This window comes from Mirounga angustirostris, unplaced genomic scaffold, assembly GCF_029215605.1.
Source record: "Mirounga angustirostris isolate CCGP_5_RB_7025 unplaced genomic scaffold, mMirAng1.0.hap1 SCAF_13, whole genome shotgun sequence".
NCBI classification, from domain to species: domain Eukaryota; kingdom Metazoa; phylum Chordata; class Mammalia; order Carnivora; family Phocidae; genus Mirounga; species Mirounga angustirostris.
The window spans coordinates 6,992,653-7,015,673 of NW_026991721.1; the positions used below are offsets into that span (position 1 = coordinate 6,992,653).

Below are 23,021 nucleotides of genomic sequence, written 5' to 3' on the forward strand. Positions count from 1 at the left end.
GAGCGTCCAGAAGGAATGAGGCCCTGCCAACACCTTGACCCTTGTGCAGTGAGACTCATTTCGGACTTCTGACCTACAGAACTGTGAGGCAATGAATGTGTATGGTTTTAAGCCATTAAGGCTGGGCCCATCTTTTAGGGCTGATGGGGCCTGGGTACGAGGAAGGGGCTCCAGGCTGTTGGCACTCCTTACCCACCAGAGTGGGGGTGCCCGTGCCATCGCCAGGCTCTGGCCTCTCAGGGGGTCCCGTCATCCCTGCCAGCTTCCAGACACAGGACTTTTAGATGATGGTGAAAATAGCTAAGACCTACCAAGTGCCTAGTCACCGCCAGACCCTCAAGCACTGCAACAACCCTACGAGAAGGGTACTATTCTCAGTCCAATCTTAAAGGTCAAGAAGTGGAGGCTCATGTAAGTGCCCCCAGTGGTGGCATCGTGCTGACCTTGCCAGCTGGAAGACCCCACAGAAGGCATGACTAGGGGAGAGGCGCTGGTCCCAGTCCTCACTGCCACAGAGACACATGGCTTGCTCCTCCTAGCTCCCAAATCGTTCACAGTGTGAACTCCAAACCCCGAATGGTGTGCTCACCCTTCAGGGCCAAAGCCCGTGGCCCCACAACAGGATCCATGGCAAACGAGCTGCCTCCTGGCCAGGCCCAGGGCATGAGGAGCCCTCCGCGTGGGCGAGAATCACCCAGACCTCCTGGGTTCTCTGGCCTCTTGGCTGAGGTGCTGGAGTCCGGACTGTGCCCGGGGCCCCCTCCCCTAGGTGTGAGGAGGAACGGGGAAGCAGGGGGTCTAACAGGCCATGGCGGCATGGCATACACTCATGGGACAGGGACAAAGGCTCCAGCCTGCTCCCTGTCAGCTCCTTGTTCCCCTGCCTCCCTGCAGACCTCCCCGCTTGGTTCCCACCATGAACCCCCAAACTCCTCCTGGACCTCCTTACCCTGGGAGTCCCTGACCAACCACCGAGACTGGGAAACGTCACTCTGGGCCCTCCATCAAATTCAGCTCAGCAGCGCCGAGAGCTGCATACCTTGATGGGTATCTGATACAAAGCAAACAAGCAGCCTGTAATTGACTCCTGGGGTATAATTAACACACTCTCGTTATTTCATAACGTAAACCACCCAAAGTTTGTTGGAAATTGATTTTATTATTAAGTCACATGATACAAAAGAATGAGAGTATTCAAAGGGCACTTGGTAAAATACTGCTTTGTCCCAAAGGGCAGGCAGAAAAGGTCACGGCACACAAGGGATGCTCAGAGAACAGCGGAGAGACTGAAGAGTAAGAACAAGTGATGTGTGTCCACGCCAGCAGGCCCTCCCCTCAACCCACCAGCCTAGCAAATAAACATTCACCTGGGTCAAAACAGTGAGTGGGAGGAGAGAACCAGAGGGCTGGGTGCCAGGCTGGCTGGGCAGCCGCTCCGGTGACTCCAGGAGGGGAGATGAGATGGCCCCTGGCTGGGATGTTCCAAAAGCCTGGGGACCCCAATTTATTTTAACAAACAACAGAGTCTCTACTGCTGGAGGCAAGCCCAGCTCAGAACATCTGGAGCACTCCAAAGTCACCAAAAGGAAGAGGAGGGAGCAGGCTCTGACCCTGGAGGCCAGTTTGCATTTCCTCTGCCAAGGCACTCCACAGGGAAGGGAGGACAAAGCAGAGCCCAGCGCTGAGCTGGCCGGCCTCTTCCCTGCAGAAAGTCTCAGGAAGCGCCGTGAGGGCCATGGACCCACCACGGAGGCGCAGAGGGGCTGGGAAGGCCGTCCTCTACCTCCTCTAGGCTGGCTCCTCTGGGAGAAGCCAGGAGGGTGAAGCAGGGGGAAAGGCTACGCCCAGCGCCAGACCTGGCCTCCCTACAATGTCCCTGGAAAGAGGAGACCAGCTGGCATGGGACGTCCCCTGCGCATGGGCCATCCCCGGGTCGGGCGGATGGACACCACGGTGCCATCTTGAGGGAGAGCCAGCAGCTCCGAGGTTGGTGGGGGTGTCCTCCTCAAGTTACCTCAGAGCTCCCAGGCTTTGTGGAACCGAAGCAGATGAAAAAAGAGCAAAACGAAAACCTGCAGACCAGGGTGGTTTGGGAGCCTCCCCAGGTGTGGAGTATGGGTCTGGTGGGCACGTTGGTCCATAGGACAGCCACCTCCAGGCACAGTGTTGTCCCCAAAGGCTGGCAAAAAGGCACTTTCCTTCCGGTCAGAATGTGTCCTGACCACGAGGCCTGAGTGAGGGGCACAGAGTGCTCCCTGAGCCGGGCCCCACCTGGCTCCCTCCAGTTCCGTCCAGCCAGAGAGGGTATGAGTGGGAGGCTTCACCTTCTCTGTCCCTGCTGGAAGGCCTCCTTCCTGCCCCACAGGGCCATGCCCAGACTGGCAGCGGGGGTGGAACGCGGCAGAAGGAAGGCAGGGATGTGGTCACCAAAGTCCGGGGAAATGACCAAGGACACACTGGACCTACGGGTCCCAAACCGTATTCATCGGTCCCCTGCCGGCAGCACTGACACCGAGGATTTCAGAGCAGGGGACACTGTCCATCTTGAGAGGGGCACAAGGGCAAGTCCCTGGCTGGGAGGGGGCGGCCAGAGCCTCCTCCGATGGTCCTGAGACAGCAGTGGGGCTGAGTCCAGGGGAAGGACAGGCAGGCTGCAAGGAGGACCCTGCGCGAGTCCCCCACCAGCCTGTGTGCGGCCCGTGTGCTGTCACAGGCAGAAGCCACTTCTTCCCTGTCGAGGTAGCCCTCCCGCCCAACCCCAGAGCTGCAGCCTGGTCCTGCCCGTCTGGGAGAAGACTGCTGGGCCAGGACCCGCGGCCATGCCCCGCGCCGCTGCCCTCAGCCCTGCTCCAGGCTGTCGGTGGGCTGCACCACGGTGTAGCTCCCCTGGGCCGTGGACAGCTGCCGGCTGAAGAAGGATGTGGTGCGCTTCGGCTTCACCCGCTTGATCTGCTGACCTATCAAGGAAAAAAGAACACGCTGAGGGCGGGCTTCCCAAGGTGCGATGGTCCAGGCCCCCAGTGGAGCCAGACGCTGGCTCCTTCCAGAGCCTGTTCAGACGGAGACCCCCTCGTGGCAGCCACGAACTGTCTGAGCCTCAGCCCTGCACGGAAGCTCTTCGAGCCGCGTGGCCAGCCTCCCGAATCAGAGGCAAATCTGGGTTTGCATGTGATGTCGGGCCAGCTATGCTGTCCAAGGGGCTTTTGCTCAAACCAGTTCAAGAACAGACCAAAGAAATAAAACACCTACAACACGGACGGCTGGCTGAAGGTGAGCCTCAGTAAGACAAAAAGAATTCTTACAAGTTAGAATTTCAAGCCAGGTGACAAGGTCAACACCAACTGTCCTAATGCACCTTTGATATGATGTGATAAAAACGGCACTTTACCTCCGGGACCTTCCTCCCCAGCGCACAACCCCTGCCTGAGCACGAGTAAAGCATCAGGCAAATTCCAGTAACGTGGCATCCTACGGTATCCCCGAGCAGTCCTCCTCCAAACTGTCAAGGTCATTGAAACCCAGGGAAATCTGAGAAACCTTCGCAGCCCGGCGGTGCCTACGGAGACTTGACAACTAAATGTAGTGTGGCATCCTGGATGGGAGCCTGCCACTGGAAAGGACATTAGGCTAAAACGAAGAACTTTAGTTAATAATACTGTATCCGGGGACGCCTGGGTGGCTCAGTCGTTAAGCGTCTGCCTTCAGCTCAGGTCATGATCCCACCGTCCTGGGATTGAGCCCTGCATCGGACTCCCTGCTCGGTGGGGAGCCTGCTTCTCCTCTCCCACTCCCCCTGCTTGTGTTCCCTCTCTTGCTGTCTCTCTCTCTCTGTCAAATAAATAAATAAAATCTTTTTTTTTTTTTTTTTTTAAAGATTTTGACCCCGGGATCATGACCTGAGCCGAAGGCAGACGCTTAACGACTGAGCCACCCGGGTGCCCCAATAAATAAAATCTTTAAATAAGGGGCGCCCGGGTGGCTCAGTCAGTTAAGCGGCTGCCTTCAGCTCAAGTCATGATCCCAGGGTCCTGGGATCGAGCCCCGCATCGGGCTCCCTGTTCGGCGGGAAGCCTGCTTCTCCTTCTCCCTCTCCCACTCCCCCTGCTTGTGTTCCCTCTCTCGCTGTGTCTCTCTCTGTCAAATAAATAAATAAAATCTTTAAAAAAAAAAAAAAAAAACTTTAAATAAATAAATAAATAAATGCAAGTCTTAGTTACTGCATTTAGAAGCTTATTTTGGAATAATTCTAGATTTATCGAGAAGTTGCAGAGATAGTAATACAAAGAGTTCCTATATGCCTTCATCCAGCGTCTCATGATGCTGGCTGCCATCCTCCGTTACCATCGTATGTTTGCCAAAACTAAAAAATAAACACTAGTGCCACATGATTAACTAAAGCACACACTTCAAGACTTCACCAGTTCTTTCATAAACGTCTGTCTGCTCCAGGGCTCGGTCTGAGACACCACGCTGCATTCAGAGCACTGCCCGTTTACCAGCTGCCCTGATTCCACCGGACGTGGCCCCACTGTTTCTGTACCCACACCTGAAATAACAGACATAGGCAGTTTCTAGGGTGTCACATCTGGACACGGCCGCAAGGAACACATCTGTGGACATGGCAGTGACAGGGACAGCAAAGGATGCCAGGGCCCCAGAGGCCCCCATTCCCAGTCCCAGAGCTCACAAGACGCGACCCTCACCCGGCTTCACGCCCTCTCTCCAGTTAGGTCCCTGCCAGCTGGACCCTAACTCGCTGTCTCCGAACTGCTCAGCAGCCCTGTCCCTGGGGCCCCCGTGGCGGGCGCGTGCGTGCTCACCCTCCTCCACGTAGTCGATGGTGGAGAGATGCTGGAGGCGGCTGCATACCACGCTGCCCTGCCTCCGCAGCGGTGGGCGCTGAGTGGGGGGCGGCGGGGAGCCAGTGGCGGCGGGGGGGCCGGACACGTTCTCTTGGGGGGCGGCGGGCTCTGACGTCTGGTTCAGCTCAATGCAGTACTCGATGAGGCTGCTCATCAGCTCGGCCTGGGGAGGAGAGAGGGGCCACGCTGAGGCCTCCTGAGGCCCAGCCTTTCCATACCCCGTGGAGTGAGCTGGATGAGATGGACGGGCCCCTGCCTTCTGCTGGGGCAGGCAGATGACAAACATCATTTACACAAGAAAAGGAAGGCGGGGGGGGGGGGGGAGTCTGGTGCTCTGTGGGCCGACGACAGGGGAGGCATCCATCTGGGGTGACTTTAGAGGTCAGTCCTGATGGACGAGTAGGGGTCCCCGTCTCAGGTCTGGGAGGTGGGGTGGGTAAGAAAGCATTCTCGGCAGAAGGCCCAGGCCCAGAAGGCTGAGTGCTGTGGGCTGCAGCAGTCAGGCCAGAGGGGGAAAGAAGCTCAGCTGTTACCGGAGGGTGAGGAAGGGAGGAAGAGGACCCAGGCGGGGCTTTCTGGGTTGTAGGAACGGAGGAGACTTGTCTGAGAGAAGAACCTGCAGGCCTATGAGGAAGGTGGTGGCCAGGCCACACGGGGTGACGGTAGGTGGCTGCCTCTGAGCCCATTCTTCAGAAGCGCTACCTTCTCAACAAATTTGACATGTAACACATGTTGACAGAAAAGGGGAAGTGACCGGCTGTCAGCGAGCACGGTCTGGACACCATATGATGGGGACGCCAGGGGTCGGATGAATCCACAGACAGGAAGCTGTCAGCGGGCGGCGTCCCTTAGTTGCAGAGTGGCTACCCCATGTCAGGTGCTGTGATGGGCCGTGGGACACGGCAGCGACCGAGGCGGGTCGACGCCTGCTGGTGCTTCCAAGAAGAGGACCGACAGGAAGAGCGGGGTCAGAGGCCAAGGGGATGGCCCCACGGTGACACAGAAGTGGCCTGGTGCCTGCCCCCACCCAGTGCAGCCCAGGGTGGCCCTGCAGCAACACAACCCATACTGGGGAGGGGGCCCAGGAGCAAAAGCCAGCATCCATTCTCCACACCTGCCTCCTTTTGTCACTGAGACTCCGCCAAGCAGACCTACAGTCAGTCGGCTGGAGAACAGGACGGCAGCCAATGGGGACAGAGGGCCCTGGGCTGTAAGCACAACAGGGAGCCCTCTCAGTTCCTTGGGACAAGGCCTCAATCACAGTGCGATGCTCCCTGACGGTCAGGGGGCCTGCCACTGAAACTACACCACGTTTGACAAAATTAACATCCACTCAAGATGCTTGGCAAACCAGGAATAGAAGGGAACTTCCTCGACCCAGTGACGGTGTCTCTGAAAAACCTGCAGCTAAACCCATACTTATTTCGAGCAAGACTGAACATACTTCCCCCTGAGGTCAGGAGCAAGTCGGGATGTCTGCTCACACCTATTCAACACCGTCCTGGAGGTCCGAAAGAGTGCAATTAGGCCAGACAGAGGCACGCAGACTGGAAAGCCAGAATACAACTGTCCCTATTCACAGACGACACGGCTGTCTACAGAGAAAACCCCAAAGAATCTGCAACAAAACTAACAGAACCAGTGAGTGAGTTTAACAAAGTGGCAGGGCATATGAGTATGCAGATAACAAAATCAGCTGTATTTTTTTTTTTTTAAGATTGTATTTATTTATCTGACAGAAAGAGAGCACAAGCAAGGGGAGCGGCAGGCAGAGGGAGAGGGAGAAGCAGGCTCCCCGCTGAGCAGGGAGCCCGATGTGGGCCTCAATCCCGGGACCCTGAGATCACAACCCGAGCTGAAGGCAGACGCTTAACCGACTGAGCCACCCAGGCGCCCCTCAGCTGTATTTCTACATACCACAATGAACAACCGAAAATTGAAATGAAAAGTCATGGTGTTTCTCCCTTTCTCTTCTTCTTGTTGTCTAGCATGTAGATGTGATGGCTGGAGTTGAAGCAGCTCTCCTGGACCATGAGGTGAATTTAAAGGTATGGCAGAGCAACAAGGTAAAGGACTCTGAGTTCACAACAACAGATCTGGACTGGACTGCCTACCCATAATGTTATTTGAGAGAAGAATAAACTTTTATGTCACTAAAAAAAAAATTAAATAAATAAAAAGTATCATCTACAGTAGTACCAAAAAGAGAAAGAAAGCAAAGCAAAGCAAAGAAATACTTAGGGGTAAATATAATAGAAGATGTACAATATCTCTATGCTGACAACTATAAAATATTAGTGAAAAAAATCAAAGACAAATAATGGCCTGGAAGACTTAGGATGTCAGTTCTCTCCAAATTAATCTACAGATTCAATGCAATCTTAATCTAAATCCCGGAAGGTTTTTTTGGGGAAAGAAGGGCAGAAATCAACAAGCTTATCCTAAAATGTATATGGAAATGCAAAGGAACCGGAATAGTCAAAAACAATTTTGAAAAAGAACAAAGTTCTGGAAATCATACTACCTGATTTCAAGACTTACTATAAAGTTTCAGTAATCAATACAGTAGTATTAGTGAAAGACAAACACATAGATCAAGGGCACAGAACAGATAATCCAGAAATAGAACCCCACACACTTGGCCAATTGAAATGCAAAAGGAGGGTGCCTGGGTGGCTCAGTTGGTTAAGCGACTGCCTTCAGCTCAGGTCATGATTCTGGAGTCCCGGGATCGAGTCCCACAACAGGCTCCCTGCTCAGCAGGGAGTCTGCTTCTCCCTCTGACCCTCCTCCCTCTCATGCTCTCTGTCTCTCATTCTCTCTCTCGCAAATAAATAAAATCTTAAAAAAAAAAAAATGCAAAAGAGAGGGGTGCCTGGGTGGCTCAGTCGGTTAAGCGGCTGTCTTTGGCTCAGGTCATAATCCTGGGGTCCTGGGATCGAGCCCCATGTCCGGCTCCCTGCTCAGTGGGGAGCCTGCTTCTCCCTCTCCCTCTGCCTGCCGCTCTGCCTACTTGTGCTCTCTCTCTCTCTGTCAAATAAATAAATAAAAATCTTAAAAAAAAAAAAAGAAATGCAAAAGAGACACAAGGGCAATTCAACGAAGAAAGAGTAGTCTTTTCAACAAATAACACTGGAACAAAAAGAAAAAGAGAGAATCTTGATCTATATATCATACTTCATGTAGAAAAGTAACTTGAATCACAGACTTAAAATTATAAAACGTCTAGTTTCTGAAATTTTATTAAGAATTAGAGGGGCACCTGGATGGCTCAGTCATTAAATGTCTGCCTTCAGCTGGGGTCCTGATCCCAGAGTCCTGGGATCGAGCCCTGCATCAGGCTCCCTGCTCCGCGGGAAATCTGCTTCTTCCTCTCCTACTCTCCCTGCTGTGTTCCCTTTCTCGCTGTCTCTCTCTGTCAAATAAATAAATAAAATCTTAAAAAAAAAAAAAAAGAATTAGAAGGGCACCTGGGTGGCTCAGTCGGTTAAGCATCTGCCTTCAGCTCAGGTCATGATCTCTGGGTCCTGGGATCGAGCCCTGCGTCGAGTTTCCTGCTCAGTAGGGAGTTTGCTTTTCTTTCTTTCTTTTTTATTTTTTGGAGGAGTTTGCTTTTCTATTTCTCTCTCCTTCTGCCCCTCCCCACGGCTCATGCTCTCTCTCTCAAATAAATTAAAATCTTTTTTTTACTTTATTTATTTTTTAAAGATTTTATTTATTTATTTGAGAGAGAGAGAATGAGAGAGAGAGAACACCTGAGAGGGGATAGGGTCAGAGGATGAAGCAGACTCCCTGCCGAGCAGGAAGCCCGATGCGGGACTCGATCCAGGGACTCCAGGATCATGACCTGAGCCGAAGGCAGTCGCTTAACCAACTGAGCCACCCAGACGCCCTATTTTATTTATTTTTAAAAAGATTTTATTTCTTTATTTGACAAAGACACAGCGAGAGAGGGAACACGATCAGGGGGAGTGGGAGAGGGAGAAGCAGGCTTCCCGCCGAGCAGGGAGCCTGATGCGGGTCTCAATCCCAGGACCCTGGGACCATAACCTGAGACGAAGGCAGACGCTTAATGACTGAGCCACCCAGGTGCCCCAAGCTGAGTGTATTTATTTCGCTCTGGAGAAAGTGAAACTCTAGGGAGAGCTAAGGGGAGGCTACCTGATGCCTTGGTGGGGCATGACTCTGAAAGCAATAAGAAATGTACAAAACGATGAATAAAAAAAAAAAAAAAAAAGACAACCCCAAAGAAAAACTGGCAAAGACTTCAACAGACAGGATCTCCAGATGGCAAGGAAATACATAAAAGCTGCTCAACGTCATCAGACAGGGGGGAGATGGCAACAAAAGCCATGCGGAGATTTGGGGGGTGATGCAAGTTACTCCAATAAAAAACAGACGAAAGGTGTAAACAGACGTGTCAGGTCTGGGAAGATACCAGCTTAGCAAATGAGCTGCTCTGTCGCCCGACTGTGCTGGTTACACGGGCACGTCGATGTGTCAGAACTTACTGCTAAAACGGGTGCTGACTGTAAATTATACCTCAGTACAACGGACTGAAAAATAAAGGAAAAAAACATCAGGAGATCGCGCGACTCCCCCTCCAGAGCGGCTAAGAGGATGCGGGGCAGGCTCACAGGGGCATGACCGCTGGGGACAGCTGGCCCTTCCGCTCCTGCACATGGGCACGAAGGACACGTGTGACCGTGGCAGTGTTGCTGGCAACGGTCCCAAACCGGAAACCCAGGTGTCCCTCAGTGATGGAACGTGGAAGTCAAGACTGGCGAATCTGGATGCTGGAAGACCAGAGAGCATCTCGAAAGATCGAGCCGCTCCTACCCGGGCGAGGACAGAGCGGAACGGACCAGAGAGAAGAGAACACCCTGCTGCTAGAAGGTTCAAAACCAGCCAGAACGACTCCAGGTGAAACAAGTCAGGATGGGGGTCCCCTGGTGGGGGAGAGGGAAGGCCTGGGAGGGGGCTTGAGGGGTCTCCTGGGGTCCTGGTTCTATTTCGCAGCCTGAAAGGTGTTACATAGGTTTATTTTGGGAAAACCTGTTGAGCTATACACTTAGGATTTGGGCGCTTGTCTCTATGTATAATTCAATAAAATATTTACTTTAAAAAAGGGATCTAGGGTGCCCCAGATGGCGGCCGGGGCAGAGGTGTGCTTTCAGGGGCAGGAATCCCGACCAGTGTCAGTGCTGAGCGGGAAGGACAAGGTGTGGGAGGAAGGCCTGTGCCATGACCAGGGCAGGAGCAGGAGGGCCAGGGGTGGGCGCTGAGTAAAGGGCATGAAACAAAGGCCCTCTGGGGCCTTCGCCCTACCCTGCCTGCCCTGCTCCGAGAGCACCCAACTCCCAGGGGGCCTCGGACAGAGAGCCAGTGCGGGCGGGTCACAGAGCGCCGGGAAGCCCAGGGAGGTGCCAAACCAGGCCTTCTGACTCACAAGGTGGCTCCAGGTCAGCTGGTGTCAGCCCCTCCCCGGTCCCCAGGCCCTCAGCAGCCCTCTCAGCTCCTCGTCAGCCAGCCTGGAGCCTCCAAGAGTCTGGGGCGCCCTGCGCCCAGCTACCCTGCCCCCACCCCACCCCAGTGCCGGCAACGCCCACTACCTGCTTGGAGTAGATCTTGAGGAGCTTGTTGACTGGTGTGCCCTCGTTGTCCCCATCAAACTCTAGCCACAGGACAGACTCCTCCTCCTCGGGGGAGGTGTGGTCCCACGACAGCTCCTGGAAGCGCAGGCCCAGCAGAACGTGCTGCCCAGAGGGAGACGCAGAGCTTGGATTCGGCTGAGCGGAGTCCATTCCTCTACCCTGTCCCGCTCAGGTGCCACCAGGAGGGGACACCTGGCCAGGCTATTTACCTCTAAGGCTGAATCTAAATTCCTGTGCGAGTCTCTCCGAGGCGTCCCTGCTTTCATCAGACCCTCACAGGGGACTGTGGTCTGGGGAGGTGACAGCTCCTAAGCTGCCACACTTCTCACCAGTGGGCCAAGCCCCTGACAGCTGGGGCAGTCACACGGGGGGAGCGACAGGTGGGAGGGGCAACCTTCTCCAGGAGCTCAGCTGAGTAGCATCTCAGCAGGAGGCTGAGCTGGGCTCTGGGCCCAGGTGCCCAGGAGGGGCTGAGGTCCCACTCTGGGGACAAGCGGCAGTCACCCAACACTTGCCCGCTGGCTTAGGAGAGATTCCTGCCCAAGTGCAAATCACCCCACAGGGCGGGATGCGGATGCGACCTTCTACATAGGGAACCAAGAGAGAGCCTGCGCCAAACATGGGGCGGTGGGTAGGGGGCGGGGAGAAGCAGGACTCAGGCAATCAAGGAGGGCTTCTAGTTGTGAGGCTTTTCTGGAAAACCAATAGCGAGTCTCTAGCCATTGGTCCAACAGAGCGGCCAGGCCGTGCCAGATTCCCTCCACTCAGAGGGTTAATCCCAGCTGCAGCCTCCCCCTGCCCCAGTCACCCTCCTGCTTCAGCCTGTTAGGCAGAGAAGCTGATCTAGAGCAGACCTCAAGGAAGCTCCCGGATGACACCGGAAGCCCCAGGACATCGGAGGGAGGGAGGCCAGATGAGCCATCTAGTCTGCCTCCAGGCCAACCACGGGCCCAGGAGAACCAGGAAGGCCTGGGTTAAGGGCCCTACTCCCTCTCCAGTGAGGCCCCCCGCCCCCCACCCAGGTCCCGCCCTGGAGGAGCTGGAGGTACCTTCTCCCTGCTGTCAATGACGTGCACGCCTTCCAGACTGATGGCCACAGCCACTGGCTTCCGCCCACCCCGGTGCAAAAAGCCCTGGGCCGGCTTGTCAACCTCGCCATGGAAGAAGGCGCACCTGCGGAGGGGAACTGCCGTTAGCCTGTCACCTCGGGCACCAAGAACAGACGGGCCAGGGTCTGGGCTCCATCACCACAGTGCTCTGGCCAGGCCCTGTCCCGGGCACATGAGAAGTTTAAGCTGTTTTGGTGACTGAAGGGTGAACGAAAACTGAGAAGGGAGTGGGAGGGAGGCTTCCTGGAGGTGGTGGCAGCTGCGCTGGTCACGCAGGACAGGAAGGTTTGAACAGGCAGGGGGAGGAACTGAGGGGCACAGAGAAGGGTGGGCACTGCAGATGGAGGGAAGAGCATGAACCTGGGTGTGGGACAGCAAGTTATGTTCGGGGAACGGCCTGGAGCCCCAGGACTCAGGCTGAGGCTGCAGGAGGCGGCCAGGCTATGTCAGGGTGGGGAGAGCCCCGTGGCCCGTGCCTGTCAGGCCACGACCCTTCAGGAGCAGTGGGGTCCAGCTGCCCCTGTGTGGGGGGCCCATGAAGGAGCACCCCGGGAGGCTTCGGGCTCGACACCGAGAAGGGGATGGGACAGGGTGCAGTGGCCCTGATATGCCATCTCACTGAGCTGCCACCCTCTCATGGCCCTGTCGTGTCCTTCCCCCTCCTATGGCTGCCTGGCCCATCGCCCCCTTGCACCAGGCTCAGCCAGAGCCCTTGCTGAATCCCGCTCTGTGACTGCCTGTACCCTCGCCCCGGGGCGGGCCTGGGGACATGCACGTGCTACCTCCCATCCCCAAGAGCAGCCTCACTCCTGTCGCGGACTCCTACTTCACTGAGTCCCTGAAGCGACCCGGGGCAGCCACTTGCCTGCCCTCACCTACCCCACTTTGTCGCCGATCGTCTGTCTGCACACACGCATTTCACCCATCATAAAAATCGAAGACCTTCTGCCCCCACTCCAGCCACAAATGCTGCACCTCTTGACTCCATTTCATGGCACTGACCCCTGAAGGAGTTGGTCACACTCGCTATCTCCGGTCTTTTCTCCCTCTCCTCCACCCATTGCCACCCCCATGAGGCTGGAGCCAAGGTCAACTATCGGCCTCACAGGGGATGTTGAACTTGACCTGGAAGCAGCAGCATGGGACGCCTGGTCACTCCCTTGTAGGACACTTCCCTTTGCCTGGCTCGTAGACTCACCTGCCCGCCTTGCTGGCCCGGGTCCTCCTCGTGCCTGGTCCACACTCATCTCCTTGGCCACATCTTGGGGCTCCAGGTTTCAAACCACCCAAATGCTGATGCCCACCAATTATGACCCGACTCTAGACTCCGAAACCTGAATGTCTGCTCGGAATCGCCAACTGGGTATCTAGCAAGTATCTCAAGATCAACACATCCAAAACCAAACCCCCAACCTTCCCCAACCCGCTCCATGGCCCGGGCCCATCTCGGCTGATGACAATGCCATCCTCCAGTTGCTTGGACCAGACTCCTGGAGTCCCTTCTCCTCTCCTTCATCCGTTGCACTGCACATCCATCTCGCAAATTCTGTCGACTCTACTCTCAACATCTCTGGCGTTATCACCGCCTGGCCTGAGCCGTATCTCGTCTTCCGAGTACGGTCATGCTGTCCCCACTGGTCGCCCGGCTGCCCCCCTGCCTGCCTGCCTGCAGTCTGTTCCTACCTCTGCTGCTGTCTCCCTTCCCACTGGAACGTCAGCCTCACCAGGCAAGGGCCAGGCCTCTCTGCCCCCGAGGTACTGGCAGCGCCCAGAATGCCACGGTAGGTACACAGGAGCCACCGAGCCGATGTGGACAGCGTGAGAGAGAGAACCGGCTCAGTGGAAGGTCAGCAGGTCCACCGACCCAGTGACTATGGCGGGTGGAAGCAGAGGACCCGTCTGGTGGCCTGGCCTGTGACGGGAGCGAGGGAAGGATAGGCGTCCAGCTCGGTACCCGTGGGGCCCGGGGTGCTGGCACGAAGACACACCTCACGTGAGGACAGAGCTTGGCTGGCGCAGAGATGGGCACCCTGGCAGGCTGTGCTGGCAAAGGCCAAGACAGACCGCTGGGCTGCCGGGGGGAGGGGACAGCAGAGCCCCCGGGGCTGCGGCTGCCCGTGAGGATGCCAGCCAGGGAGTCGCTCACCCGTAAAAGGGCAGCTCGTGGCTCTTGAGGAGGTAGGCGCGGTAGTGGGGGCTCAGGGAGGCCCCATGCTCGCTGTCGCTGCCAATAGCTTCCTTCACTTGGCCATAGGCGTTCAGCAGGCCCTCCTCGCCTGTCCCCGCCTTGGCCCCTCGGCTCCGGAGGGCAGCAAAGAGCCCGTGGCCCCGCTTGCAGAGGTGGGCGGGGAGGAAGGAGTCCAGCTTCTCCCTGCAGAGGAAGGAAGATGGGTGCCCGGCATGAGGAGGGGCTCCGGCACTGGGGGCCGGGCCAGAGGGGCCGAGGGCTTCAGGGGGTGGCACGCTCCCGGGCAAGGGCAGGCGAGGCCCCGGACCAGGACCGCGGGCCCAGCAGCACGCCTGGTGGGCGAGGGGCCTGAAGGGCAGGCCGGGAGACCAAGAGGGGAGCTGCGAGCAGGCCCGGCTCCCGGCCAGCCCGTGGCTGGAGGGTTTCAGCGCAGCTCCCGTGTCACCGACTCGGAGAGGTTTGGATTTCCGAGCTAGTGGAACTTTGACAGCGAAAACACGGTGCGGCAAGTGACCTATAGCTCTCCACATATTTTCTGCCAAAGAGGGATATATTAAAACAAAAACAAAAACAAAACCCACCACCAACCCACAATCCGTCAGCACAGGTTCGAGAAGGAAAGGCTTCCAATCACGCAACCGCGAAGCAGGCAGCCGGGGTACCGCACTGCTCCCGGGCCGAGCGCAGCCGGGGCTCTGTCTCGGGGCAGCGAGCACCTTCTCAGGGGTTCCCCGCGGATAAAACAAGAACGCTAACCGCTACTTGCGTGGAAGGGCGGCGGCACGGGCCTGGCACCAACTGTCGCTGAGGATGCCATTCTCACCTCAGAGGGGAGGGGTTCTGCTGCCCGAACGCCCCAGGCCACCGGCAAAGGCAGCCCAGCCAGCAGCAGGGCTGAGGCGGGGACGGAACGCGTGCTGGCCCGAGGCCCAACCGTGGGGTGGTGTGAGGAGGGGTGTCTAGGGGGCGCCACCCTTCTCGGGGCTGCCATGGCTTTCGTGGCTTGTGCCCCCACATGCCTTCTTCCAGCCACAACTGTCACTTGTCATCTGGAAATCCAGGCTTCCTCACTCCCACCATGGGGGCTGTACGGGCTCAGGGCCCGCCTCTCAGCGCCCTGGTCACGGTGTCCCCTTCGGGTGGACCTGAGGCTCCAGCCAGGGGAAGGGGACGTCGGCGTGAGTCTGAGGACTCTGGTGTGTAAGGGGAGAGGCCTCTCCCTGCCAATACGCAACTCTTGTGGCTACCTGGCCTGCCTGAGTGCGAGCCGGCCCAGAGGACACGGGGCCGCACCAGGAGAACGAGGACTGTCCGTTGCTCGGGCTGACAGAGTCCCTCGAGCATAAACGCTTTGGGCTGTGTTTGTTATCAGCTGCAACAGCAACAGCCATGCCCCAGGGCTGGGGCTCCTATGGCCACCAGCCCAGCTGGGGAGCCCTGAGGCTCAACTGAGCGGGGTGGTCCATGCGGGGCCCCAGCTGCTGGTCACCCGGCACAGGGCCCTGTCTCTGCGCATCGTCTCCTCCGACACACTGTCCCCTGCAGTGCTGGGGTGGGGCGGGGCGTGGGTCTATGAGCAGGTTGTGCTGAAGTTCATCTCCACCAGGGTTATCTCTGAACCTCAGGATCATGGTTCATGGAGGTCGGAGGATGGCCTGGTCTGCTTCCAGGGCAGATTCAACTGACACAGCGAGGAGTGCGGCCTCTTGAGGGGGGGTGGGAAGCACAGAGCCAGCGTGCTGGGGTGTCTGAGGAATGGCGCCTTGTCCCTGGAGTTTGGGACAAAGCTGGGCTGTCACTGGTGACGGGGGGTCAGTATGTGCTCAGTCCCGGCTGCAACCCCAGAAGAACAAGCTCAAGCCCCTCCTGACCTCAGATGGAGGCTGGGCTCCACCCTCACACACACCTGGGGCTCCTCTCCCAGATGTCACTTCACCCAAACCTCCCAATTCTCAGGCCCCTCGGCCCACTGCAGATGAGGGCAAGGAGGCTCAGAGAGGTGGGGTGACTTGCCCAAGGTCACACAGCATCAGGGCCAGCCCCAGGGCCGAGGCCTCCTGACTCTCGATCTTGGAAGATCACCTGGAAGTAGGATTCCGGGGCAGCCCTCCCCACCCCGGGCCCCTGCCCCGGGTCACACGGGCCCTCACCTCAGGGTGCAGGCAGTGGGCTGGCCCGGCTGGTAGGGCCCCAGCTGCACACGGCACACCAGGGCGCCCAGGGCCTCACAGTCCTCCAGGTCACACGGGTACCGTGCGGCCAGGACGTTGCCTTTGGCCTCCTCGTAGAGCAGCCGCAGGACCTCCTCATCGTGGATCTGCGGGCCGGCGCGGTAGGGAGGGGCTGCTCAGCTGGGTCGGCGCACCAGCGCCCAGGGCTCTAGGGACACAGGGCACCAGCGATGGGTGGTCCCACCCGGGGCTCACGGCCTCACCTGGAGCTCCCGCCGCTTTGGGAAAAACACGTTCCTTCGGAACTGCAGGGAAGGCTCATCTGAGGAGAGAGGCTGGGGTCACTGCCTGGCCCCCCTGCCCGGCCCAGCCCGGCCCTCACTCCCCCCGACCGACAGGACCTGAGGGCCGTCCCGAGAGTGGGACGCCTGGCTCATCTCAACGTGCTTGCTGTCCCCCCCCCCCCCCCGCCCCAGCCACCCTCTCCCGGCTTCCCCTCAAGGAACCTGTAAAAGCTGGTAACTGAGGCCCAGGGGCCCGAGGGGCTGTCCCCCCCACTAACCCACGGCCACGTGGTCGGCGGGGGCGTCCGTGAAGCGCAGCAGCAGTTCGGGCCACTGGCGGCCCAGCTTGTAGGGCTGGTGCTTGGGCTTCAGCTGCACCTCTGCAGGACGAGAGGGCCTGCGTCTGTGGCCTCGGCGGGACGACTGCCGCCCGCTGACCCAGCAACAGGGACGGCAGTCGTGGCCGACGGTTTTTTCTTTTTAAGATTTATTTATCTATTATTTGAGAGACAGAGAGAGAGAGAGGGAGAGAGCGCGTGCGTGCGCACATGCAGGGGGTGGGGGGGAGGGAGAGAGAGAGAGAGTCTCAAGCAGATCCCCCATTGAGTGCGGAGCCTGATGCGGGGCTCGATCTCACGACCCTGAGGTAACGACCTGAGCCGAAACCGAGAGTGGGTCGCTCAACCGACTGAGCCCCCCCGGGCGCCCCAGTCACAGTCAGTATTAACTGAGCAGGTATAAGCTTCCAGAAACACTTCCAGCGGATTACATGCATCTGCCCCGTGATAACAGTATCACGCGTATGGAGAAACGAGATTCAGAGAGGTTAAGTTACTTGTCCAAAGTCACACAGGGGAGAGAGGGTCGGGCCCCAGGCAGCGCCAGCCTCTGACTATGGCACCGAGGGTGGGCTGGAGCGCAGGCTCTGGCCGATAGAAAGTGCCAGGGATGGTCCCCACAGGGCCTCAGGAAGCAGAACCCAAAGCTGGTAACTGAGGCCCAGAGGCCCAAGGGGCTGCCCTCCCCTGCCCCAGCCTGGGCCTCCCCGTCACCAGGCCTGACCTCCGGCTGACCTTCATTCCATGCCATCCAGCTCCCCCACCTCATTTCCTTCTTGTTTCCCTCTCCCACTCTGCTCCTGCCATACCGCCCTTCTTCAATTGCTTGAACCTTCCCAGCCTGTCAGTGCCTCAGGGCCTTTGCACTTGCTGTTCCTCCTGCCTCAGGCACTCTCCCTCCCCAGACCCTCACATGGCTGGCTGGCTTGGGTCTTGGTTCTAGTGTCCCCTTCCCCAGACCCTTCATTGAGGCAGCGCCCCCATCACCTTCCACCTCGCCAACTGCACCCTCATTTGGTTGCTTTTACCACCATCTGATGTCACCTCCCTGTCGATGCCCCACTAGCCAGTGAGTCCTCAGGTCACTCTGGCAAGAGTGGCTTTGTCCCATCCACTGCTGTACCCCTGGCCCGCCACAGGCCCTCACAGAGGTGGGCAGAGTGGCCAAGTGCACCACTCACACCCGGCCCCTTGACTCTGGGCAGCCAGCTGGCCTCGGGACTCAACACCCTGGGCCAGGAATGAGAAAGTGCTTTCACCTCATGTGCCGGGGACCATGGCCTTTGAGAAGTCAGAGGCCATTTCCAAGCCATCAGTGATGAATGAGTACGGCTGCTATGGATAAAAGAGCAAGGAATGGTAACATCTATGCCATCAACTGACTTCCCCTGCCTTCTGACCTCGCTTCTGAGCCCTATCTCCCTCCTTGACCCCCCACCAGAGGGCCCGGTGCCGGCTTAAAGTCAAAGGTCCTCATCTCTGTTCTCTGGGCTTCCATCTGGCCCCTGATGCTAACCAAAACAGTAGCCACAGTCCTCAAACTGACCTCCCTCCTGCCCGCAGCCTCTCCCATCCACCCCTGCATTTGGCTTCCTCACACCCCTTCTCCTCCAATGCTTCTCAGATTTAGATTTCCCAGCGGCTCCTCAGCCCTCATTTCCAACCCAGATCCTTGACCACACCCATCCGTCGCCACCCCTGCCTCACCACTCCCCAGGAGGGGGACTGGCTACGCACCCCCAACGATAGGGTCCTCTCCCCTCCAAGAGAGGCTCCCTTTGCAACCCCACCGACCCGGCCACTCAGTGGGGCCTCTGTGTGCTCTCTGCCTGGACACTCCTAGGATGCCAGAGCTAGAGGGCACAGAGACCACCCACGGAACAGGTGGAAAACTGAAGCCCAAAGAGGGACAGTGCCTGCCCAAGGCCACCAAGAGTTAGTGGCTAAACCAGGATCCGAGCTCCTGTACTGCATTTTAGACAGTGAGGTCCCTAAGGGCAGGACACTTTCAGTCCTGCTTCCCACTGTGTCCCCAGCGTTTAGATCACCGGCCAGCAAGGGGGTGCTGGAGGTGGCTCTACCTGATGAGCTGGGACCCCTGGAGACACTGAGGAGGAGAGTGGACCCGGGACAATGGTGCCCTTCCTTCTGCCTACAGCCCAGTCCTGACCCTGAGCCCCAGCAGCTCAGAGGACTCCCATGATCACAGCAGGACCCTGACCCTGAGGTCCCACACACTTTCGGGTGGGGCCTTCCCCTGGAGGTTTTCACCCAACGAGACTGGTGGTCCCTGGAGACTCCTCCACGCAGAGTGACAAGGGCACTGAGGATAAACACTCCCCAAACAGCCAGCTTGTAAGGCGGCTCCAGCAGGCTGCACCCCGTCCCTGCCTGATAGCCCTGGGGCATCTGTCACTGCTTAACCCACTCGGGGTTGGGGGCAGCCAAGGGTTCCGAGGGACCCGAGTCAGAGCTGAAATGGCCTCTCAGGCTTCCTGAAACCCAGCCTGGGAACCAAGTGGGTGCTAACTTCAGGCTGGGGCCTCTAGCCACCCTTGTCCTGGACAGGGCGGTGGCCCAGGGTGACCCTGCCGGCCACAAAGGCAGCCCATTCATGTTCTTGCGAGGGGGGAGCAGGAATGTGATGAGAAGGGAGTGGGGGCGGAGGAAGCAGGAGGAGGAGACAAGGGGCCCAGCTGCAGGGACAGGGAGCCTGAGGCAGCACGGGGTCCAGCCACCCCCCGCTTCCCAAAGATACAAACCAAGGGGCCCACAGTTCCGACCAATACCCGGAGGGTGATAAAGGGGCAGCTGGGCTGGGTGGGGAATGGGTGGAGGAGACATGTCAGCAGGAAGAGGGTGGGTGAGAGCAGCAGCTGCACAGGAAGCTTCCATGGGGGGGGGGGACGGACAGGACGCAGACACATGGGAGGGGCACTCCCTCTCCTACTAGGCTGCCAGAGGTCCCCCTCTAGGGTAGAGGCACATATCCCACTGGCCTCAAGAAAGAGGTAACTGCTAGGGGTCCCGAGGGACCAGTCACCCCCTTCTTGCCCCTGTTCCTCTACAAGAAAGGAGAGTATTTAAGCTCAGCAGACATGCCTGGCCCTGGCACCTCTTGGGGCCTCCTCTCCTTTGACCCCCTTCCTGTGCAAGCAGCAGGTTAGAGGCCCTATTTGGAGGCCCCAGGGACCTCCCCTGCCCCCACTCCTGCTCCAACCCTGCCTTGCGATCTCAGCCTGAAAGGGCAGGACACAGATGGTCCTGGACCAGAAGCCAAGCAGGGTTGCAGAAAAGGCGGGTTCCCACCTGTCCCGCCCTCCCCACCTTCAGGGGTGGCTGCTTCCCGGGCCAGGTCCCCCCTTCCTCCCTGTCCCCAAGGAGCAGGATGCAGTTCCTGCTTCCATTCTGTTCTGAGTCCTACTACTCACTGAACCCACCACTCCAAACCTCAACTTCTTCATCTGCAACACAGAGCTGGGCCACTAGGGTAAGAAGAAATTCCACTCAAGAAATGCCAGCTCAGGCTGGGGCACAGACCACATGCTCAGTGAATGTGGATCCCTTCCTTCCCTGTCCCCCAGTCCTGCTTCACCTGATGCCCCAGGCTCCAGCACCACTGAGGCTGAGGGGCAGGCTTGACCCTTCCTTTGCCACCAGCAGAAAGAAAGAAGGTGCGGGCAGAAGAGCCAGGAGTCCTCTCGGGGCTCTGGGGCCTAAAAGTGGGGGCTAGCTCCAGGCCATACACAAGTCCCACCTTCTCCTGATGCACAGTGGCCAGAGGTTCTGGAAGCAACCTCCTCCCCTGCCCCTGGTCACTGCCCTTCCAACCCTCCAGCCTGGGCTTCTCACTGCCAAGCCTTACCCAGCAGGGGGGACACAAGCCAGAGTGCGAAGGCATCCAGGGCGATGTCCGGGAGCTGCAGGACCTCACGGAGAGCCCGGTGCAGCTCGTGGGCACTGACTGACGGCAGGTTCTCCACGGCCAGGGGCACCACTGTGTCATCCGCCAGGTACACCAGCACATCAGCTGCTGCAATGGAGGCTGGGCGGGGTCAGCTGGGCCTGCCACCTAGGCATAGGAACCCTCTACCCCCCACCCTACACCCCTTGGGGTGACCAAGGCTACTCTCCAGAGACAGAGGCCCAGCAGCCCCAAAGGACGCTGTGAAAAGTGCTGTTAAGACTTACTCGAGATCCTCAAACCACCCAGAAACCCAGCAACTTTGGCCCAGGGACCAGCCTAGCCCCATTCTAACTCACAAAGGTTCAAATAGGCTGGCCACTGCACTCCCGCACCCTCTCCTGGCAGTCCCAACGACTCTGCCGGGCTTCTTCCTTGACAGAGAACATTCCACAGGTGGGGACTGAGGTAGAGACAGGCCCAATCCATTCTGAGATTATAGGAGTTAGTGTATCAGGCTGGGAGGCAGGAGAGCTGCCAACTCACTGTTGTCCTTAGGCAAGTAGCTATCTCTCTCTGGCCCAGGCTAAGACCGGAATAGAGGATTCTTTTTTTTTTTTAAGATTTTTTTTTTTTATTATTATTTATTTGCGAGAGAGAATGAGAGACAGCATGAGAGGGAGGAGGGTCAGAGGGAGAAGCAGACTCCCTGCTGAGCAGGGAGCCTGATGTGGGACTCGATCCCGGGACTCCAGGATCATGACCTGAGCCGAAGGCAGTCACTTAACCAACTGAGCCACCCAGGCGCCCTGGAATAGAGGATTCTTAAAGCTGCCCCAGGGTAAAGCAATTTCCAGGGCTTAGCTTCCATAGGAGTCTTCAAGCCTCAGGACTCAATACCATGGCCTTTCAGGACTGTCTAAAAAGTTCAGTGTTTACTTGTGACAGCCCATGGCATTCTCATTTGGAGCTTGGTGCCGAAGGGAGACCCTTGGAAGAGCAGCCAGATTCAAATCCCCATCCCTCGAGCTGCAGGTGCCGTGGAGGAGACCGAGCTTGGAGGCCGATATACTTGGGTCCCAATCCTGGCCTGGGCCCTGGCCAGCAGGCTGACCTCAGCAAGCGTGAGTGTCAGTTGCCTCATCTGTAAAGCAGGGCGAACAAAGCGTGGCTGTGGATCAAATCGGGGTGAAGCCTATGAAAGGCAAAGGCGTAGTTTATCATTGACACAAGTGAAAGTGCATTTTGGATTTCCAGTCTGTTCTGCTATAACCGCTACTTTCTTGACAGACCATAAAATCATCTCCAGGAGGCTGTGATTCAGACTCACTTTTCAGGTAGGGACATCTGAGGCAGGGAAGGCTCTAGCATCCAGTGACTTAACCTCTCTAGGGCCCGATTTCCTTCCTTATAAAATGAAAATAATGATCCCTGCTTTCAAGCCGCTGTTAGTGAGAAAGAAATCAAAGAATGGAAACGTGTCACCTTTCATTCATGAGATTTCATTTGAATTTCACAGCTCTGCAAGACATGCGCCTTTTACAAATGAGAAACAGTACCCACCTTGGCCAACAGCCTAATGACAGAGCCCAGCTGCTCTGTCTTCTATCACTTCTCCACACCTCCACAGGCCTTATTTGTTAATGAATATATAAAATTCTCTCTAATGAAAGAGATGACGAGCCAGGGCCACTTCCCCGGGGCTGGGCTCCAACTGCCTATGCAGGGTAGGTGATGGAGACAGGGACCCACCTCGGGTTCCCACGGAGGACACGCTGCTTCGATGGGACCGCTCAGCGGGGCCCAGGTGCCCAGCATTGCCTTCTGTCCCGTCCATCTGCAGAGGGAAAGAGAAAGAACGGTTACTGTGGGGTCCAGGGATGTGAGGGTTGGGGAGCCCCTCAAGCTCTCACTGAAGAAAGGCGGAGTCCCGTCTGATCTGCGAAGGTGAACAGTGTTAGTTGGAGGCACCGGTGTGCAGACTAGTGGGTCCTCAGCCAACTCGAGGTCGAGGCTGGTGGGAGGGCTCAGGGCGCCGATGGTCAGGAGCGGGGTCGAAGCTCGGCTGGCCGGGATGCCCGGGCAGGGCACGGCGCCCTCCCATCCGGGGCGGGGACCCGCGCAGGGCGTCGCCGCGCTCTCACCTCGCAGGGAGTCAATGCCCGCGGCTTCAGCGCAGGCTCCCGGTCTGACCGCGAGCCCCAGCCCCGGCTCCCGCCCCGAAGTGGGCCAGGACTCCAGCAACCGCTTAGGTTCCAGCTCCCCGGGCTGCGACGCGGAAGCTGGGGCGGAGGAAGCGCGACGCGCACGGCCCCGCCTCCCAATCCGCAGGAGCCAATGGGAGCCCGGGGCTGCGGCGCATGCGCTCTGCCCGGCGTCCGCGCCCTCACCCCTCCCGCGGGCCCGCGCACGCCTGGGACGCCCCGCCTTGTGGCCTCGCGGGTTTGCTCACGTCCTCGGCCACCAGGTGGCCTCCCACGGGCCTGCCCACTGGCCTGTAACAAGGTGTCG

At 58.0% G+C, this 23,021-nt stretch overlaps 1 protein-coding gene across 10 annotated transcripts; it reads right to left on the reverse strand.

Annotated features, from left to right (window-relative positions):
• Window positions 1–1,139: 1,139 nt before the first annotated feature.
• FRMD8 (FERM domain containing 8) lies at window positions 1,140–22,815 on the reverse strand. 10 transcript variants are annotated; one of them, XM_064576190.1, is made up of 12 exons: window positions 22,655–22,815; window positions 22,263–22,347; window positions 20,472–20,639; window positions 16,547–16,648; window positions 16,248–16,306; window positions 15,964–16,130; window positions 13,772–13,996; window positions 11,566–11,689; window positions 10,475–10,618; window positions 4,821–5,025; window positions 4,406–4,546; window positions 2,823–2,957 (listed from the first exon to the last, which is right to left on the reverse strand). In XM_064576190.1, exons 2-11 carry the CDS (start codon window positions 22,345–22,347, stop codon window positions 4,407–4,409), a joined length of 1,419 nt encoding a protein of 472 aa, XP_064432260.1. In that variant the 5' UTR covers window positions 22,655–22,815; the 3' UTR covers window positions 2,823–2,957; window position 4,406. The 10 variants fall into 10 exon arrangements, with proteins under 10 accessions (XP_045749268.1, XP_064432263.1, XP_064432265.1 ...); XM_064576187.1 differs by having other exon boundaries at window positions 20,472–20,651; XM_064576189.1 differs by lacking the exon at window positions 22,655–22,815 and adding an exon at window positions 22,482–22,613 and having other exon boundaries at window positions 20,472–20,651.
• Window positions 22,816–23,021: the final 206 nt, after the last annotated feature.

Bases quoted from the DNA above. Each gene is read 5' to 3' on its own strand.
- FRMD8 (XM_064576187.1), bottom strand. From the start codon at position 22,347: ATGGACGGGACAGAAGGCAATGCTGGGCACCTGGGCCCCGCTGAGCGG. The intron at 16,307-16,546 runs GTTAGTGGGGGG...CTCTCTCCTCAG, and splicing joins CGCCGACCACGTGGCCGTGG to ATGAGCCTTCCCTGCAGTTC. The intron at 11,690-13,771 runs GTGAGCGACTCC...TCCCCTCCGCAG, and splicing joins CACGAGCTGCCCTTTTACGG to GTGCGCCTTCTTCCATGGCG.